General features: G+C 40.4%; 1 protein-coding gene across 6 annotated transcripts in view; it reads left to right on the forward strand.

Annotated features, from left to right (window-relative positions):
* Ttc7b (tetratricopeptide repeat domain 7B) overlaps positions 1-19,040 on the forward strand; it is a 249,360-nt gene that overhangs the window by 152,112 nt on the left and 78,208 nt on the right. For all 6 annotated transcript variants that reach the window (XM_063240840.1, XM_063240837.1, XM_063240838.1 and 3 more), the window contains 2 exons: positions 2,995-3,067; positions 5,729-5,889. In XM_063240840.1, the coding sequence (XP_063096910.1) occupies positions 2,995-3,067; positions 5,729-5,889 (234 nt within the window). The remainder of the gene's footprint in view (positions 1-2,994; positions 3,068-5,728; positions 5,890-19,040) is intronic.

A 19,040-nucleotide genomic window follows, 5' to 3' on the forward strand; every position in this document is an offset into this window, starting at 1 on the left:
TTGTTTCAGTTTCTTGACCCTGAAAGCAGAAAGCCAGAGCTGCTTCTGGAGAACGAGGAGGCGCAGTGTCCTTTGCGTTTGTCATTCTGCGTGACATAGAGCACATGGGCTTACTTTTTCTCTTTCTCTCTCCTAGCTTGAGTTTAAATGTGGTATATTTTGTGTGTAAAATGGCCAAAGATCTTGATTTTTTGAGGACTGGACCATTTCTCAAAACATGAGCTTTTTGGTAATAAAGCCAGGGAAGTCCTAAACCGACCAAATTGGTCCCCTGGCAAGCGCAAGGTCCTGAGTTCAATTCTAGGTACAAAAAAAAAAAAAAAAAAATTGGATTAGCCTTTTCTATCTTGGTGGTCCAGCTATAGAGGATGCTGGAGCTGAAATCTAGGAGAACTCTAGGCATGGCAGGGATAGGGGCTCGTGGGAGACCAAAGCTCTCCAATAGCAGGCCAGTATGCCTGTATCTGGGCACTATCCCTACTATGATGATCATTTGAGGTCTCCCCCTCAGGTGAGGTAGGGTGGGAGAATTCCTCACAGAAAGACACACTTATTAGGCCAGCATAGGGCCTGGCATCGCAGTAGATATTCCATAATGTGAACAGATGGATGAATAGATGGGTAGGTGGGTAAAAGGGTGGCCTCTTTCTTATGGGAGATAAACCTATTTAATGAATAGGGAGGTGCTTTGACAGTGGTGACACCCGATGAGACATCTTTAGGTCTCTGGGTTTCTCTTAGCAGCCTGGCTAGGTGCTCCCTGCATGGAAATAGGATTTGCAGGGCTGCTGTAGATTCAGCAGGCTTGCACACCGGCATTGTTTCTGCCCAGCAGGTTACCAGAGAGCACACCAAAGGGCCTGCCCCAGGAAGCTTAGCCACTGAACTTGTTCTAGCCCTGAAGCAAGGGCTTTAGTCTACAGGAGATCACCACCATGTACTTTTTCATGTTTTGTTTGGCATTCTCCTTATTGCTTTTTGGCCTAGTCAGTTTAATTCATTAGCCAACCTTTCAAAAGAAGGTATTTAAAACATGTGTGATTAAATTGCACCTGTTTAGAAATTTGGCAGTTGGAGTTTCATTATTAGCCAAGTTGGAATTCTTGAGGTGTTACTTTACTGCACCCCAGAAATGTCAGGATTGTTAGTGCCGTGGCTGTTTGATGGGGGTGCAGTGTGGGGTAGTTGCTTTGGCCAGAGCTGTCATTACCCACACTCTGAATTCCCCAAGCTACTATTAGCTCTTCACTCAGGTGGTTTTGCATAGAGGCAACCACGATTTAACTTCATTTGTGAAAGACGTGAACTGCGCTGAGTTCTTTCTGAGAGCTGTAGAAACCTGGCTTTATTATTTTTGCAAAGAAGATGAGATAAAATAAATCATTCAAAATCTCTTCATAACTGATTTTGTAATCATTTTTCCTTAATAATTGGGGAAAACAGAAACGACAGCATTTCAGTCTTACTGATGAACACCAAAGGGAGAGAAGTCTTTCATGTGCGAATACTTGGAAAACCAACACTGGTACAATAATAAAAGCTGGAGTCTGTGCAAGGGCCTCTGGTAGAAGTAAGACATTGTAAAGGGCAACAAGACAAGTTGTCAGCCTCTGCCCTTTAAACTCCACTGAGAAATGGCCAAAGGTTGGGGCTGGGGATTTAGCTCAGTGGCATAAGTACTGTCTTGCAAGTGTGTGGTTGTGAGTTCAATCCCTGGTACCAGTAAAAAAGAAAAAGACAAAAAGACAAAAAAAAAAAAAAAAAAAAAAAAAATTAAGAAATGGCCAAAGGCTGTGTCTTGAAGCCAGAGCTACTAGTGGGAGTTTGCTTTGCTCCTAAGAATATTGAAAAGACAGACCTCTGACCTATCACATTTGCACAAACAGTGCACCAAATTAGTGAGCTGGCACGTTTTCTAGAGAGCCTAACACCTAGGAGCCTTTTTTGCTCCTTTCCCTATGGTAGACATACAGTTAATTAAAAGGCCTTATTTCTATAGAAAACCAGCCCTGGCAGGTTTGCCTTGGGTGAATCCATAATGATCAAGCTCTCTGTTTTCTCTTGAATTTGCTTTCTGCTGCTAGAAGATCTTCCTTTAATCACAGAATGTTGACAGAGCAGTGTGACGGTTTGTTTACCATCCAGGCCCACCATTTTTAATTAGTCTGTTCCAAGTCCCTTTTAAGGAAAGTACCAGTTTGTTTTTCTTTTCCCACCAGAATGTGAAATGCCCTGTCACCATCATATTCTGAGCTGCTCTTGGTGAAATACATTAGACTTTCACATAAAAGCGAAAAAGATCACAGTGGCTATCAGGTGGTCAGTGTATCCCCTTCACATGTCATGTCAAAGGCAGTTAGTGAAACCAAGCTCAAGTGTCCTGCCACACAATTGAACCCAGCACAATTACATATATATGGACACAGTTAGTAAACTGCATGGGATTTAGTAGACTGAGTTAAGTATCTCTTTTTTTCCCCTTGGGTTCATGAAAAACTAAAACCTCATTTTATAAGCAAAGCTGGGTCTTTGATTTTCATATGACTTCTCTGAAATCCAGAAATTTGGATGAAGCAGCATTAAGGCCAAGCCAAACTTAACCAAAGCAACCATTGCCTTGCCAAGGGCACACATGCCTTCACTGTAAACTGCAGCACGCAGGCTTCTCAGGCTGCCAAGGGAAGCATCTGCTGGGGAGCGCGGAGCTCGGAGCCTGTAGCTTCTTTACCTCCAGGTGCCTCTGCAAGAGCTGGGAGTGTTGGCTGCTGTTTTAAATGTGGACAGAGCTCCCGTGTGAGCCCTAGGTACAGTGGTCAGAAGAAAACTGCTCCACATTGATTAGTGGACAAGTGAGACGAGCTTAATGAATCATTGCATATTTAAAACAAATATGTGGCCTTGGCAGAAAAATATAGGTATGAAGCAGACTTGTTGGATGAGGGAAGTAAACACGTCCTCTCCCATGTGCTATAATGATCATGAATGTTTTTTCAGGGCACACAGCCTGTCACCTACAGATCACCAAGCAGCTTTCTACCTGGCTCTTCAGCTTGCAATCTCCAGACAGGTCAGTCTCCCTAATGTTCACCGAACTCAGTGCACGTTCTGTGTTGACACACTTCCCTCAGCTCCTCAGTTTGAGGCTGTAGAAGACTTTCCTTTGTTTACCTCAGGCTGGCATGGCACCAGGAGGATGCAGGATGCTGACTCCTCCCAGAGGAATTTGGTCTTCAGGAAAGAAAACTCCTCCCTGGGCTTTGGTCCATTTGAGTATCAGCCACGGAGACATAGAATTCTAGTCTGTGCTTTTGGAGATTAAATCCACAGGGTCAGCTCTGGGGTCAGGGGCAGCATGGGGTGTAGGACATGGCACATGCCCTGATCCTGGGAGTCATCAAAGAGCTTTTGTCCTTTTCTAAGAGAAACAGGGACACAGAGTCCAAGTTGAGCTGCATAGTGGGGATTTAGTCCTTACTTGGGTCCTTACTGTCTTAAGGACACATACTATTGACAGGTAGATGCCAGCAGATGTGAACAAAAGATACTGAGTCCTTTAAAAAGTGTGGAAGCTTGGAACAATTACATACAGTGGCTGTTTGTAGTCGGAGACTCACTGTTCTCCTTGCCAGAGGGGCAAGCTTTGCTGGCCTTCATCTTCCCAAAGGCAGCTCGAGCTGCCACCGACATTCTCATACCCTTCCGTCCCCTCCCAGCTGTTCTAGAGACTCCGGCCACGCGCCTGCCTGCCCACCAGGTGCCAAACACTGGTAGTGACCCCAGGACATTCCTGAGTGCTGACTGGGAGGGTGAACCAAAGGTCAGCTCCCCAGACATGCCATTCCCCTGGCAGGCCCAGGCTGAGGCACGCATCTGACTTCCCAGGTGCCTGGGCGCTCCCATGGGCAACCTGAGGACTGAGGAAACCAAGATACTGCCCCTGTCCAGGCCCTCCCCTGGCACAGTATGGCTCATAGCTGGGCTAACCAGGAGCTGTTCCTGCAGCAGATGTGGACCAAGGACCGACCATGTGGTCTTGCTCTCACCAGGAGCTTCATTAGTCTCCCCTGCAGATCCTCCTTCCTCCACAGCCTGCATTCTTCCTCTTGCTCAGTATCGGTCTTTCTCACTGGATTTAAGCTTCAAGGAGGACAGGAAGCCATAACTATCACCGTCATCGCTTTACCTTGGTATTTGGTACACTGTCTAACATATCTTCAGCCCCATTAAGACTCAGTGAATGGAGGAGCCAAAATTGGATCCCCTCAAACCAGCCCCTCCCTAAGAAGATCATTTTGAACCTGTGTGAGCTTGTCCCTGATTGTTCCAGTCATCCCTTTGACCCTCGCCATAATCCCAGGTTGGATGCTATTTACACAGTAGTTTGTCACCTGGGAGTAGACCGGTAGAAGGACCCTTGGAGGTGCAGCCGAAGGCTTGCAGCACACTCTCATTGACTGTTCCCTGGCTGACCAGGAAGATAGAGGTGGTGACTGTCCTAGGTTTAGAGCCAGTGCCACTTGAATGGGAGCACAGGACAGAGAAGAATCAGGTCTAGAGTCACCCTCATCTTAGTCTCCCAGTAGCTAGGGGACCTGCCCACTCACTTCACCACTCTGGCCTTCAGCTCCCTCCCTGTAAATGAAGGATGGGCCCAGCTGATCTCCCGTCCAACCATGACAGCCTTGATTCTCTGGTTCCGAAGCGAAAGGCCTCCATAGTCAGCTTTTGTAACCTAAATTCATGAAGAATGGAAACTCAGAGGAGGAAAACTAACAGCATTCTACTAAGGGCTAAAGCAACAAGGGTTTTAGGAAGAAGCAGATGAGCTGAGAAGATGGCTCTTGGGGCCGGAGGGGGAGGCTGTACAGAAAGCAGTGCCTGGGCAGCTGTATAGGAATTTTTCTGTCCGTTACTGTTTTGAAATCTGGCTTCAGGTTCTTGCTCCCCCTCATTATTGTTAGATTTGCATAGAATCTCAGGTGTAAAAATCCCCACTCATGTGCATTTTACCCGCCCTGTACGTGGGCTGTTTTGAAGAGCACCTTGGGCAGCTGTGGCACATAAAGGTTAAGGTCGCCTCCGGTCCGGCTTGAATTTGGATGCATCTGCTTTGTATGTGGCATTGCAGTTTGTTTTCTTGAATCCTGTTTTTTTAAGCTGCCCTTTGGAAAGGAGTGGGGTTTTGTCTATTTGTTTGTTTGCCTATTTCCTTGATGTCCAGTGGAATCCAGGCATCTAATCATTTGGAAAGCTCTGCTAAAGGTTTATGACTTATTAAGTACTTTAATTTCAGTAATACTTTAAAAAATGAGAGCAGTTCAGCTAAGGCAATTTAATTCCACTAAAAACCCTTGGCAATTTGTATGTCTCCATTTACAGTGAAATCATCTTGGGCGTAATCTAAAGGTAATCAGTTTTGTGGGAAAAAACAAGCAAGTGTTCATTTAGGAGAAATAAATGATCTAATATTGGCTGTTATAAGGAAGAACAGGGCCTCTCCTGTGCCTTTATCTGTCCAATCATACAAAGAGGATGTCTCTTTTCGTGTCTGTGGTTAATACCCTGAACCATGAACACTTGGCTTAATATGTGAATGTGGCACAGCGTGAGACAGCTCTTTATCACAGAGAACCAAATATTGCAATGACGACTTCTGTGTGTATGCGTGTGCATGTACATGTGTGTGTATGCATGCTTAAACACTCTTTTTGGTTTTATTTTAAACCAGATTCCAGAGGCCCTAGGCTATGTCCGCCAAGCTCTTCAGCTTCAAGGTGATGATGCCAACTCCCTGCACCTCCTTGCCCTCCTGCTGTCCGCACAAAAGCACTACCATGATGCTCTCAACATCATTGACATGGCCCTGAGCGAATATCCAGAGAACTTTATGTAAGTGAATCCAGGGTTTGTTTTTCCCTTCTCAGAAGTTACTAAAGGTACTCCCCACTTATCCAATGCAAGTCCGTCATGGAATCCTGGGGGTAAATAATACGAACTCTCCTCGGATTTAGCCCACTATGTCATCCTAACATAATATTAGGTCATCCATGTTCAGATAAACTACTTGATCCATTCTTTCAGATGTTTACTCCAAGGATGTAGGATTGTCACCCCTAGTATGGGTCCTTATGTTAGTAGAAATAAAATTAAAGTGCAAATTTACAAGGGAAAAAGCTTCACTGGAAATTTAGATGGGAAGATAGGAAAGGACTCCAGTTTAGGTAGCTGGGGGGGGTGGGTTCAGATGGGTCCACCTACGAAGGCATGAGGTCAGCTTTCAGTGATTAGCTGTTGGGCTGGGATCCAGTTAATCATTATCTCAGTTCTGGTGTCTAGCCCTGGAATCTTTACAGCTGCAGGATTATTCCATTTCTAGAAAAGATTGTCTCTGTATGTGGTGGTCTCGGTCATGTGGGCTCCCCCGTACCTGCAATCCAAGTGATCCCAGATTTACAAGGTAGAGTCCTTCGGGTCCTTGTAAACCTGTTATCTTAATGTCTTGACTCTTGAAGAGGCTAAGATCATGTAAATTCAGGGCTAATCAACCCTGTCCAGCCAGCTCCTGCACAGACACTCCCCAAATGATCAACATACCCCTGCGCAGAGCAGAGAGGAGATTTAACTCGAGATTTACACTAACAAGGGATTCAAAATGAAAGTCAAGCTTTATTCTGTTTCTGGTTACATAGTGGGCATCTGTTGATTCATGGTTCATAACAGAAGTGTCTTTTAAGACCCTGACCATCCCAGAAGACTCAAATCATGCTTTTAATGAGTGGCGGGCTTCTGTCTGTTTCCCATTCTTGTGTCACCTGCTGGCTTGTGTCCTAACTGCTGCAAAATCAGTATGATTTTGAATGGGTCATAAGTGAACATTTTAATAGTTATACATTTTTAAATGTACATTAGAAAAACATAATATATATCAAAGTGAGAGTTCAAGAAAATTACTACTCAGGGAAAGACTAAGTCTTTCGAGTCAACTGAAAGAAAAATACTAATATTGATACCGAAAATACAGTGGTACCTCAGTCCATGAATACTTTTATTGCCAAACAGTTTGGTTCACCAACAAAAGCGTTTGGCAAAATTCTGTTTTTATTTACAGACTCTGCCTTGGGTGACAAACAAGACCGTGGCCATGTTTCCCACACAAACACAAATGTGGCCATCTTTTCCAAAATTGTGGAACAAATTAAGTTCAAAATCTGAGGTACCCCTGAACTCGGGTATGGCAAAATTTCTGTTAAATTTCAGTGGGCAGCATTGCCTGATAACTTGTTTGTCTTGTGTTACCAAGGATTTCCACCAGCGCTGGCTGATTATTCTATTTTAGGCAAGTTTAATCAAGCTACCTTCCCTCTTTGAGCCTTGGTTTTATTCTCTAGAAAGTGGAATTCCATCAGTAAGTTAATCAATATTTATACATACCCTGTGAATCATCATGATAAACTAGCATGTGCTTGAATTGTGTAATTATCACGTCTTTCTTCTGAGTCACCTTCTTATCAAACCCATGACTTTGGAATCCGCTGAATGGTGAGGCTTTGTGAAAAAGAACATTGTCTCTTGGGCTGCTGGGTTACCATTTTATCCTCAGTGGTGGTAGCTTAGGAACCAGTACACAGTGGCTGGAAATACTAAACACCCCTGCAGGCTGGAAGGTTCTTGTCTACATGGTTGCATAGCCAGCCATGGGGAGGCGGGTAGAAGATGGTCCTGGTGGGCTCCCTTCCCTCTAGGAGTAAGTGCAGGGGCAGGCTTTTAAGTGGGTCAGCTTCAGCTTTATTCCTCCCGCTCACCACCCCACTGCGCTTCTAATCAGTGCCTTTCAGCAGCTATCCTTGACAAATTGGTTCCCACATTTCCATTAAAAACATTTCTTTGTCTTCAAGTGAAAAGGGCACTTCTTGTCTCCCCATCTGAGAGAATTCTTGTTATAATCCAGGAAACCTCTGACTTCGGATTTCTTTTGTTGGTTCAGCTGTTTATGCAGAGTGAATTAGAGAGCCTGGCTGCAGGGTTTTACTCCCCTTGTACATCTCAGACTGGCTCTTTGCACACTAGTGTATTTCTAAAGCCCTGTCCGGTTTGATCATTTATGCATCCTGATACAGTACAGCCCAATACAACTGAACTCAGTTTGTCTCCTTGGTCTCTCTAGAGCACCATGCCCTGCTTCTCACCCCCAACACACGAGTGCGTGGATGCATGGGCTTGTACGCCCCTGTCTGCTAGAGGTTAGGTCCAGCATGTGATTCCTGCTTCCCCGGCCACTGGTACCAAAACTAACAGCCGTACCACACCAGTAAGCAGTAAACAGTGGTGGCTAATATGGTAACGCCCTCAAGTGACAGCAGCTGACAGCCTTTTCAAGTAGTAGAAACAAGAAACAGCAGTGGAGATATTTGAGGAATGCGAGCCTGTTATTTTAATGTTAAGCCATAAGCTGGAAAAAGCAAAGCATATGGCAGCAGGTCTGAGAGCAGCCGATGGCTTGTTTGCTTTTGAAATATTTGTATTTCTTCCTTTGTGATGGGAAACTTCTTCCCAGGAATACTTATTAAAAGTTGAGGCCAGATTAGTCTATGCATCCTCTGGTCTCCTCCCAACCCGAGTAAAACATTTCAACAGCAATCTAAACATGACTGAGTGGCACTTGTCCCAAACACCACACAGTTTTATCTGTTTATTTGTGACAAGCATGTCTCCAGGAGAACTACAGACTCCCTGTGCTTCTCCAGCCACACCTATCACACTCTGGGTCCAGTTGATGTTTCATCAGGGCTTATTACGTGCAAGGAAACCTCTTCCTAGTTACGTCATTCCTATCCACCTGCTGACCAGTTGCCAGATGGGACAGCTGACCATCTTCACAGGAGCAGCTGACCTTTCCATTCCTGCCCATCTCCATTCGTCTGTTTCCTGTTGCTATAACAAAACATCAGAGGCTGAGTCAGCATTTATAAAGAAAAGAGATTTACATAGCTCACATCAGGAGGTTCAAAGCAGGGCACCAGCTTCTCCTCAGCTCTGGTGAGGCCCCCTTGGCTATGTCTTGCCATGGCAGATGGCATCCTGGTGGGAGCACATGAGAGAGAGAGAGAGAGAGATCCCAGGGTGAGACAGGAAGCCAGGGAACCATGAGGGGCCAGCTTTGTCTCCTTATAACAACTCACTCTCACAAGGCCTTACTGGTCTTGAGAGAATCAAACCAGTTACTTCCATGGGCAACAGTCCAGGTGACCCAGTTACCTTGCACTAGGCTCTAACTTTTAAAGGTTCCTGACACCACAACCTGGATTACCACATTTCCAACACATGAACGTTTAGGAGGGAAACTCAAACCATATCCAAATCATACAGTACCTGCTCTGGTTTGGATGAGTTTCACCCAAATACCCATGTGTTAAAGATCTGGTTCCCAGATAGTGCTGTTTGGGGGTGCTATGGCCTAGTGGCAAGTCTTCAGGTCATTTGAGACATGCTCCCAAGGTAGACTGGGATCCCAATTTGTTCTCCTGCCTTTTTTTTTCCTTGCTGGCTTATGAGGTGAACAATTTTCTATCCAAAGAGTTCCCACCATGGTGAGCTGCCCTTGTCAGAGGCCCAAAGCAATGAGACCACTTGATCTTGGACTAAAACCTCTAGAACCATGGGCCAGAGTCAGCCTTTTTTCTTTATAAATTAAATGTATCAGCTGTTTCATTACACTTATGAAAGGTGCCTAATACACCACGTTATCATGATCTGATAAAAACTGGTATTTAAGTATTTTGAGTAAGCTTAATGGGGATGAAAAAGCTCTAAACTAAGAGGCACCATCTCAGTCACTCCCAGCAGAACTGAGATGAAACAATAGACTCAGCATTTGGGAAGAACTTCCTAACTCTTGGAATTATGAGAACTAGGAATCCTTTAAAGGACTCTAGAACTAAGCTTACTACCCTGGAGATACAACCATTTTGTTGTTGTTGTTGTTTTTAGTGTGTGTAGGGGGAGGTCTTCTTGGGTCAGTTCTGCATAGGAGAGGAACATGGACCTTGCAATAGTTAAGGGCTTGAGCATAAGCATTAAGTAAACCTGGGTTAGGACTGAACATCCTCTGCTTTTGAGTAAGTCATCTAATCGCTCTGTCTCATTTCCTCATTTGCAAAATGTGAGTAAAAAGTATCCATCTCCAAGGCTTGTTATAAGAATTTAACTAGTATATCTAAGGCATTTATACATTGTAATCCCTCAACAATTGGTAGAGATTTGTATTATTCCCACTGCTATTCCCACAGTGTTTTCAAATATGATAGTTTGGAATCCTTTACTATTATTACTAAATATTGAATAGAAGCAAGAGAATATTTATTAAATATACATAAACACATATCAAGAAACTCATTTCTTAGCTTAAAAAAGGAACATTAATGTTGTCCACAAATTGTCTATGTATACAGTGATACCTCAGTTCACACTTTTGTTTGCAAACAAATTTGGTTTTCCAAGCAGAAGCACTTGGCAAAGTTTGGTTTTGTTTGGAAACTCTGCATCAGGTGTCGAACATGACTGTGGCCATCTTTCCCACACAAACACACATGTGGCCATCTTTCCAAAATCATAGAATGAATTAGGTTCGTGAACTGAGGTACCACTGTATTTATTTACACGTGAGTATTCATGTATGTGCAAATGTATTTCATGGGTATATGAATCTTCTCCCTACCCAGCCCTTTTACTTTTCACCTGACAGGTTATTTACTGTCCTGTAATCTGCGTTGATCATTATCTTGTGTTTCCATACCGTACGTGTGGGCTTTAGATTCTTATGTTTTGTGGTGCTGGCCTCTGAACTCAGGCTCATGCTACTGAGTGACACCAGTCATGCTGCCGTGCTCTTAGGGCTGAGTCACAACCCAGCACCCCTGAAGCATGCATATTTGTGCTCTTAATACAAATTTTTAGTTTTGCATATTTTACATTTTAAAAAAATAAACTCAGACTAAATATATCCTTACACAGTACTACTTGCTTTCATTGCTTAAAGTTATGTTCCTGAGGTTCAACCTTTCTGTGTACAACATAATTCATTCATTTACACTAAGGAAGAGTATCTGATTGTATAAATAAACTAAGATTCATTTATCCAGCCTGCCATAAAAGATAATGTGGATTTTTTTCACTTTGAGACTATTATGAACATTACTGCTATAAATATTTTTGTATAGGCTTCAAAGGTTTCTTCTGTTAGATCGTAACACATGTGTGTCCTCAGCTTTACCAAATAATTACACAATGTTTTCCAAAGCAGTCATCCCAGCTCACACTCCTACCCAGCAGTGCCAAAGCCCTGTGGCTACACACACTGTGTTTTCAGACTTCTTTGTTTGTTTGTTTTCTGGCTTATTTGTTTGTTTGTTTGTTTGAGATAGGGTCTCACTATGTAGCCCAGGCTGACCTTGAACTTGCAGTGATCCTCCAGCCTCTAGTCTCAGGTGCTGGGATTACAGGTGTGCACCACCATTCCTGGCTGACTTTGTGTATTCGTCAACATGGCAGCTAATGATACAACAGTATGAGTTAAGTTGTATGTTCCTTATTACTAATGGGGCTTTCCATGTTTTTGTTTATTGCTCATTTTGCTTTTCTCTTTTGTGAAGCATATGTATAAGTCTTTTCTAATTGAGTCATCTTTTTCTTACTAATTTGTATGATTCCTTTATATACTATAGTCACATATTATTTTGTTGGTTCTGTGTGTTGCAAAAATCTTCGTCCAAGCTGTGGTTTGTTTATCTTTGCTTTCTCTTAACTATGTCTTTTGATGAGTAGAATCTTTAAATTTTAAAGTGGTTGAACTCACCATTCATTTCCTTGATGGACAGTAGTTTAAGTGTCTAGTTTAAAAAACCTTTTCCTCCTCCAAGTTCGTGAAGGTAGTATTGTAAAGGTGTCTTGGGTTATCTTTCACACTGAAATCCAAGAGCCCATCCAGGGTTGATTGTTCTATGAGTGTGTGCTGTGAGGGGGGCACTGTAACTTTGTCCTTTGTGGATATCTAATTGTCCAAGCACGGCATGCTGAAAAGGTTCTCTTCCCCGTTGTTCCATAGAACCACCCCTGTCATGAATCAGGTGTCCATCCTGAGCTTTCTCTTTCATTGCCCTGGTCAGCATGCCCAGCTCTATGTAACTACCACTTGGGTCATTCTTACAGTTTTATTATATGTGAGCAAGGTCATCCTGTGCCTTGTGCTTCAAAGAACCCAGGCCGTACTTATTATGCCTTTCATATAACTTTTCAAATCAGCTTGTCAGGTTTCACAAAATAAATCTCTGGAAGTTTTAATGATCGGTGTTATAGTTAATCTAATAGCTCAGTTTGGAGAGAATTATAAGTTTGTAACAGTGCATTTTCTAATTCCTGACCATTATACTTCTCTAATTATTAAGGTTTTAAAATACTTTTATAAAATTTTATAATTTGAGGGCTGGGGATTTAGCTCAGCAGCATAAGCACCTGCCTTGCAAGCGTGTGGTCATGAGTTCGATCCCCAGTACTGATAAAAAAAATTTATAATTTTCTTCATAAAGATTTGCCCATATGGGGGTTGGCAGATATAGCTTAGTGATAGAGCACTTGTCTGTAAGACCTTTGATTGATTCCCAGCATTACAACATAATAATAATAAAATGAAGTGAATTTTACCCATATCTTACTAGATTTATTCCTTACTATGTGAAAAAAATTTCATGATTTTGTGTACAGATTAGGTATGCAAATACCTAATTAATAGAATTTACTACCTACTTGTTGTAGTATATAGCATGGAAACTGAATTTTATAAATTCTTCTTGACCCAACTAAATTCTTAACTCAAATAATTTATGTGAGTTTGGGATTTCTACATAGATAATCAATGTTATCTGAAATAATTAAAATGGAGTTTCTTCTTCTCTAATCCTTCAACTTAAAATATTTGAAAGTTGTTCCTTAAGTAATTCAGAAAACTAAAATTCATTACTGATGAACTATATTCATGCTTTTTTGTTTTTTATATTTGTATACTTTTTGTTTGTAGTTCTTTTAAAATATTTTATTAGTTCTGATTAATTGTATAAAACATTGGATTTCAATATGTTGTTTTCTTTTTTTTTTTTTTTTTTTTTGTACTGGGGTTCGAACTCATGACCACGTACTTGCAAGGCAGGCACTAAAGCCGCTGAGCTAAATCCCCGGCATATGTTGTTTTCTTAACATGTGTAACTTTTTATAGCATGTCCATCTCCTCTGTTACCCTCTTACCCACCTCCCCTTATTCCTTGTCTAATGTTAGTCTGTCTTCTACTTTCATGGTATCTTTGTTATTGTTTTACATTCCATATATTAAGGAAAACATCTGATACTATGGTCTCTGAGTCTGGCTTATTTGCTTAGCATAGTGGTCCCAGGTCCATCCATTGTCCTAGAAAGCACATAATTTCATTCATTTTTGTGGCAGAATAATATTACATTATGTAATATTTTCTCCATTGGAATGTGTTTCCCTCTCCTAGCTTTTGTGAATTGTGTCACGATAAACATGGGTATGTAGGTATCTATGTAGTATGCTGGCTTTAATTTCTGTATTCAGTAGTGATATAGCTGGGCCATGTGGTAGGTCTATTTTAGTTTTTTGAGGAAACTCCGATTGATATCCATGATGGCTGTACCAATTTACATTCCTACCAGCAGTGTAAAAGGGTTCCTTTCCCTTGCCTCTTTGCCATCATTCATTATTTTTTGTTATTGGTAATAGCTACTTTACTTGGATGAGATGGTATCACAATGTGGTTTTGATTTGCATTTCTCTAATGGTTAAAGATGTTGAACATTTTTCAATATACTTAGACCATTTGTACTTCTTTTGACAGCTGTCTATTCAGTTCTGTTGTAGTCAGGGCTTTCAAGGGAGTAAATTTAATACAGAACACATAATTTATAGGATTATTTTATAATATTCACCCACAAAGTCAAATACAGAAGAGTTCAGGAGATCTATCCACACACTAGAAACGCAAAAAAATCCAGCTGAGGGCCTGGATTCCACAGCAATGTCCTTCACAAGTCCAGCTGAAGATCTAGAGCCCATGGCAATGTCCCCCATGAGTCCAGCTGGAAGCCTAAAGCCCCAAACAATTTTCTCATGCAAGTCTGCATCAAGGATCTGCACTAAGGCCCAAGGACCAGTGGTAGAAACTAGAATGTCTGCCAGTGGGATGAAGGATCTGTGCCAGCAGGCTGAGTGAGGGATCTGCACTGAGGCCAGGAAATGATCCTCAAGATGAGGAGCAGATCTGCCCACAAAAGAACTGTGGCCATCCTCAGTGACAGCAAGCACAGCTGAGTTCATATGAAGCCAGATGATGAGCTTCTCCAGGAGAATCAACAGCGCACCATCTTCCCCTCCAGTTCTTTTATGCAGAAAAAGATTGGCAACAATCCTCAGGTGGGCCTTCCACACCCAGCACCACGTTGACTGTTCAGCTGGGTGTTCCAAGCTGACTTAATCCACATTCCTTAGTCCATTTATTGATCATCTTGTTTATTTTCTTGTTTTTTTTATATAGTCTAGTTATTAATCCTGTGTCAAGAAAGTAAGCACCAAAGATGCCCTCCCAACCTGTAGGCTTTCTTTGCTCTGTTACTTGTTTTGCTATGCAGATACTTAAATTTGATATCATCTAACTTGTTGATTCAAGCTATTGTTCCACAAACTTGTTGGAGTCCAATTCAGGAAGTCTTTACTTTGCCTATGTTTTCACATGTTTCCCTTATGTTGTCTTCTAGCAGTTTCTAAGTTTCAGGTCCTACATTAGATGAATGATTTTGACCTGGTTTTAGTGCAGAATGAGAAATGGAGTCTAGTTTAAATCTTCTGTTTATGATTATCCAATTTTCTCGACACCATTAGTAAAGATGTTGTCTTTCCTCCGATGTGCGCCTTGTCTCCTTTGTCAGAAGTCAGATGCTGTTGTTTATGTGGCTTTGTTTCTGTGTCTTCTGTTCTAGACCATTGGTCTACCGATTTTTATGCCAGTACCATGATACCTTTCTTGCAGTGGTTTTGCAGTATACTTTGAAATCATGTATTCTGATGCCTCTAGCCTTGCTCTTTTTGTTTAGTATTGCTTTGACTATTCTGGCTCTCATGTGCTTCCGTATGAATTACAGGATTGCATTTTCTAATTCCGCGAAGAATGTCATTGGTGTTTAATGGGGATTGCGCTGAATCTATAGATCGCTTTTGGTAACATGGCATTTTAACAGGATAAATTCTGCCAGTGTGTGAACATGGAAGATCCTTCCATCTTCTAGTTTCTTCATTTCTTCAGTGTTCTTTAACTTTCATTGTAAAGACCTTTCACCTCCTTGATTAGGCTGATTCATAGGTATTCTTTTAATCTATTTTTCTGATTTTTTTCTCAGCCAGTTTATTACTGGCATATAGAAAAACCACCAGTTTTTTTAAATGTTGAGTTTTATATCCTGATCTTTCAACTTTTAAAATTTATCTTACTATATAGTTAGGATTTTAAGTAGAGTTAAGTAAAGTTCTTTGCATGTTTTACCACTAAGATTATGTTTGTTACCAATTTGTTTGAGATTCTATTTAAGAAATTAAGGAAATTCCTTTATCTTGACTTTTATTAATTGTGGATTCAGATTGGATTTTATCAAATGCTTTTTCTGTACCTGTGGAGATAATTGTTTGAGTTTACTCCTTTAATCTGAGAATATTAATGGGTTGTTTTAAATGCTAAACCTTGTGTTCTTGGAATAAGCACAACTTGATCAAGATAAATTTTTTATAGAGTTAGTTACAAATTTTTAAAAGAATTTTGCATTTATTCTCTTGTGTGATATAGTCCTTAATTTTTCTTTGATGTTGTATCCTTGACAGGTTTTGATAGCATGTAAGTTAGGCCAACCTCATAAAATGATCTGGAAGAGTCTCTGTGTGTGTGTGTGTGTGTGTGAATCGTTTGCATAATAATACAATTATTTGTTCCTAGAATATTAGGCTTTGATAGAATTTACCAATAAAACTATGTGAGGCTGGTCTTTTTTCTATGGCAAGATTGCTGCTTTTTACAAACGATTATAGAATATAAAAGTGTCTACTTATTTATTAAACTATGTGTGAAGTAGAAGCTATAATAAATATTTTTTAAGGATTTATCCATTTTATCTAAATTTTGGATTTTGTTGGCATAAAGTTTTCCCCATGTTTTATTTACTTTTTGTCATATGGCACTGTGGTTAAGTCTTCTTTTTTATTCCTAATATTATTTTATGTGCCCTCTTTTCTTTTTCCTGAATAGTCCTGCCAGATACTTGTGTTTTACTAATCTTTCAAAGAACCAGTAGTTTTTTATTGCCTCAATTGTATGTTTATTTTCTCTTTTATGAATTTCTGTTCTTATTTCTATGATTTTCTGCCTCCTGTTTTGAGTTTGTTTTGGCTGTGTAGCTCATTAATTTTTTTTTTATGTTCTTGTTTTTTGACCTAACACGTAGTTCTTTCTTTTAGTACCAAGGATCGAATTCACAAGCTTGCACCTGCCAGGCACCTGCTTATGCCGTTGAGCTAAATCCCCACATAATACATTCTGCCTCAAAGTTTATTTTGTGTAGTATATACACACTCATGTATATGAATATATGTATTTGGATGTGAATGTGTGTATGTGTGTGTACACACTCACATATGCTTGTATATTTGTAGGTTTGAAATATTTTTCTATTCTCTTTGATCATCTTATGTTTTGGATATATTCTTGTGCCCATTTTATGTAACAAATTATTTTGTGGTTACTGTGAGTTGAACACAGACAGGGCCTTTGCACTGACCTATGGCCCAGCCCTTTTTATTTTTTGAAACAAAGTTCTCCTTAACTCACTGAGTTGACCAGACTGGGCTCAAACTTGGATCTTTTTGCCTTAACTTCCCTGAGTGCTGGGATTACAGGTGAATGCCATCGATGCCCAGCTTTGTAGCCAACTTTGTAAAACTCAGGTTGACCTTTTTATCTGAAACATTTACAGTAAATAGCTCATTTCTATTTATTGTAAATACTGAACTCCTTGTATTATAGTAAACCTACTCTCTCTCTGATTTGTGTTTTCTATTTGATCTGCATTTCATATCATACTTTATCCCCTCTCCTTTCCTACATTTTGTCGATTGATTATATTGTGATTATATGTTTTCCTTTACAAATGAAAAAAAAATTGTCCTGGTTGTTGTTGTTGAGCAGTTGCCCTAGAAATCTTAGTGAACTCTTGCTCGCAAGCTTTCTCAGTTCATGTCTAAATATGTGTTGGGCTTTACTCTCAAAAGAATTTTCAAACTGGATAGGCTCAAACATTTTCTCAGGGCCCCAGGGATCCTGCTCCTTTTGTAGCTGTTGAGAAACCAAAGTGTCGTTCACTTTGATATCATCTGTTTTTCTCTCTGACTGCTTTTAATTGCTGTTGGTGCTGTGTTTTACTTTTTCACAATGACACATCTAAGCGTAGATTCACCCAGCTATGGATTGGTCTAAAAAGTTTATCATTTCTAGAAAGTGCTCATCTATTGTTTCTTTAAATATTACTTCTGTTCTTACAGATAGCATGTAGTAGAGTCTTGCTTTTTTATGTAGTTTGATAACATCTGCCTCCTGTTTCAAGCCTTTGGTCCATTCACATGTAATATAAGTAATAATATGGTTGAATTAATATTTCCTATTTTTACATGTGCCTTCTTTTTGTTTTTCTTGTTTCTTCTTAATTGCCATTTTCTGTTGAAAAATAATTTCACTATTAAATATCATTTAATGTTAATATCATTTAACTTAAAAATCAGGTAATTATTAATTTAATTTAATAAATAATTAAATTAATTATTAAATTAATTAAATTAATATTAAATTAATTTAATAATTAATATTATTAAATATTAAGACAAAAATGGAAAATTAATATTAGCCAATTATATGTATTGTCTTCCCACACTTTAAATGTTTCCTAAAATAAAGCTAAAATATACACATTTTTCTATGGAACAGTATTTGTGAGTTCTGTAGACTCACTTTGTACTGCACAGTACTTGGCATAGGAGTCCTGACCTCCCTTCTGAAATGCAGCTCTGCAGACATTTCCCTTGCAGGGTACATTTTACTTAGCTGTTTTATTTATTGGCCTAAGAAGTAGGTGCCTGGTGATGTTTGGAATGAATGTCTCTCCCGCAAATAGTGAAGCAGCCTGTCAGGCCAGGGCTTTGATCAAACCCTTAGACTTTGTTTCTGGCATTGAAATTCACTGTTAGGTAAAAATACCAGGGTGGGAGCTGGCAGCTGATGTCTTCATCTCTGCAAAGTACATTAGAGAGTATCATACTTCTGGTAGCATTTGAGGATGTTAGTGTTACTAGCATATTAATATTCTTACAGTGGCTGCCAGGAAGAGTCCCTGCTGGGATTTAAATTTCTTACCCTTAGCAAACTGATTATACAATTCCCTAGTAAATTTTTAATTTATTTGAATTACTATTTTTTCCTACTTAAGTAGAATACGTACCCTATTCTACTGCTCTAGGCGGTCCTCAGCTCAATAGCACCCTTTAAAAAAAAACGCATCAGATAGGGGGCTAGGGATTTAGCTCAGCAGCATAAGCGCCTGTCTTGCAAGTGTGTGGTCGTGAGTTCGATCCCCAGTACCGATAAAAAAGAAAAAGACAAAAAACAAACAAACAAACAAACAAAAAACAAACCTCATCAGATGGTATTGCAAAACACAAGAAAGTGGGGCTGGGGATTTAGCTCAGCGGCTTAAGCGCCTGCCTTGCAAGTGCATGGTCATGAGTTCAATCCCTGGTACCGGTTAAAACACACACACATACACACACACACACGAAAGTGAGTTTTGAAAACTCTCAAGGTGACATGTACAAATTTGGGTCATTATGGCATATGACAAACTCTTATAAAGCATGTTTTCAGGTTATATCTTTTGACACCTAGCAAGAT

The sequence above is a fragment of the Cavia porcellus genome, unplaced genomic scaffold, assembly GCF_034190915.1.
Source record: "Cavia porcellus strain 051 isolate PalLab524CR breed Dunkin Hartley unplaced genomic scaffold, mCavPor4.1 scaffold_31, whole genome shotgun sequence".
Lineage (NCBI taxonomy): Eukaryota > Metazoa > Chordata > Mammalia > Rodentia > Caviidae > Cavia > Cavia porcellus.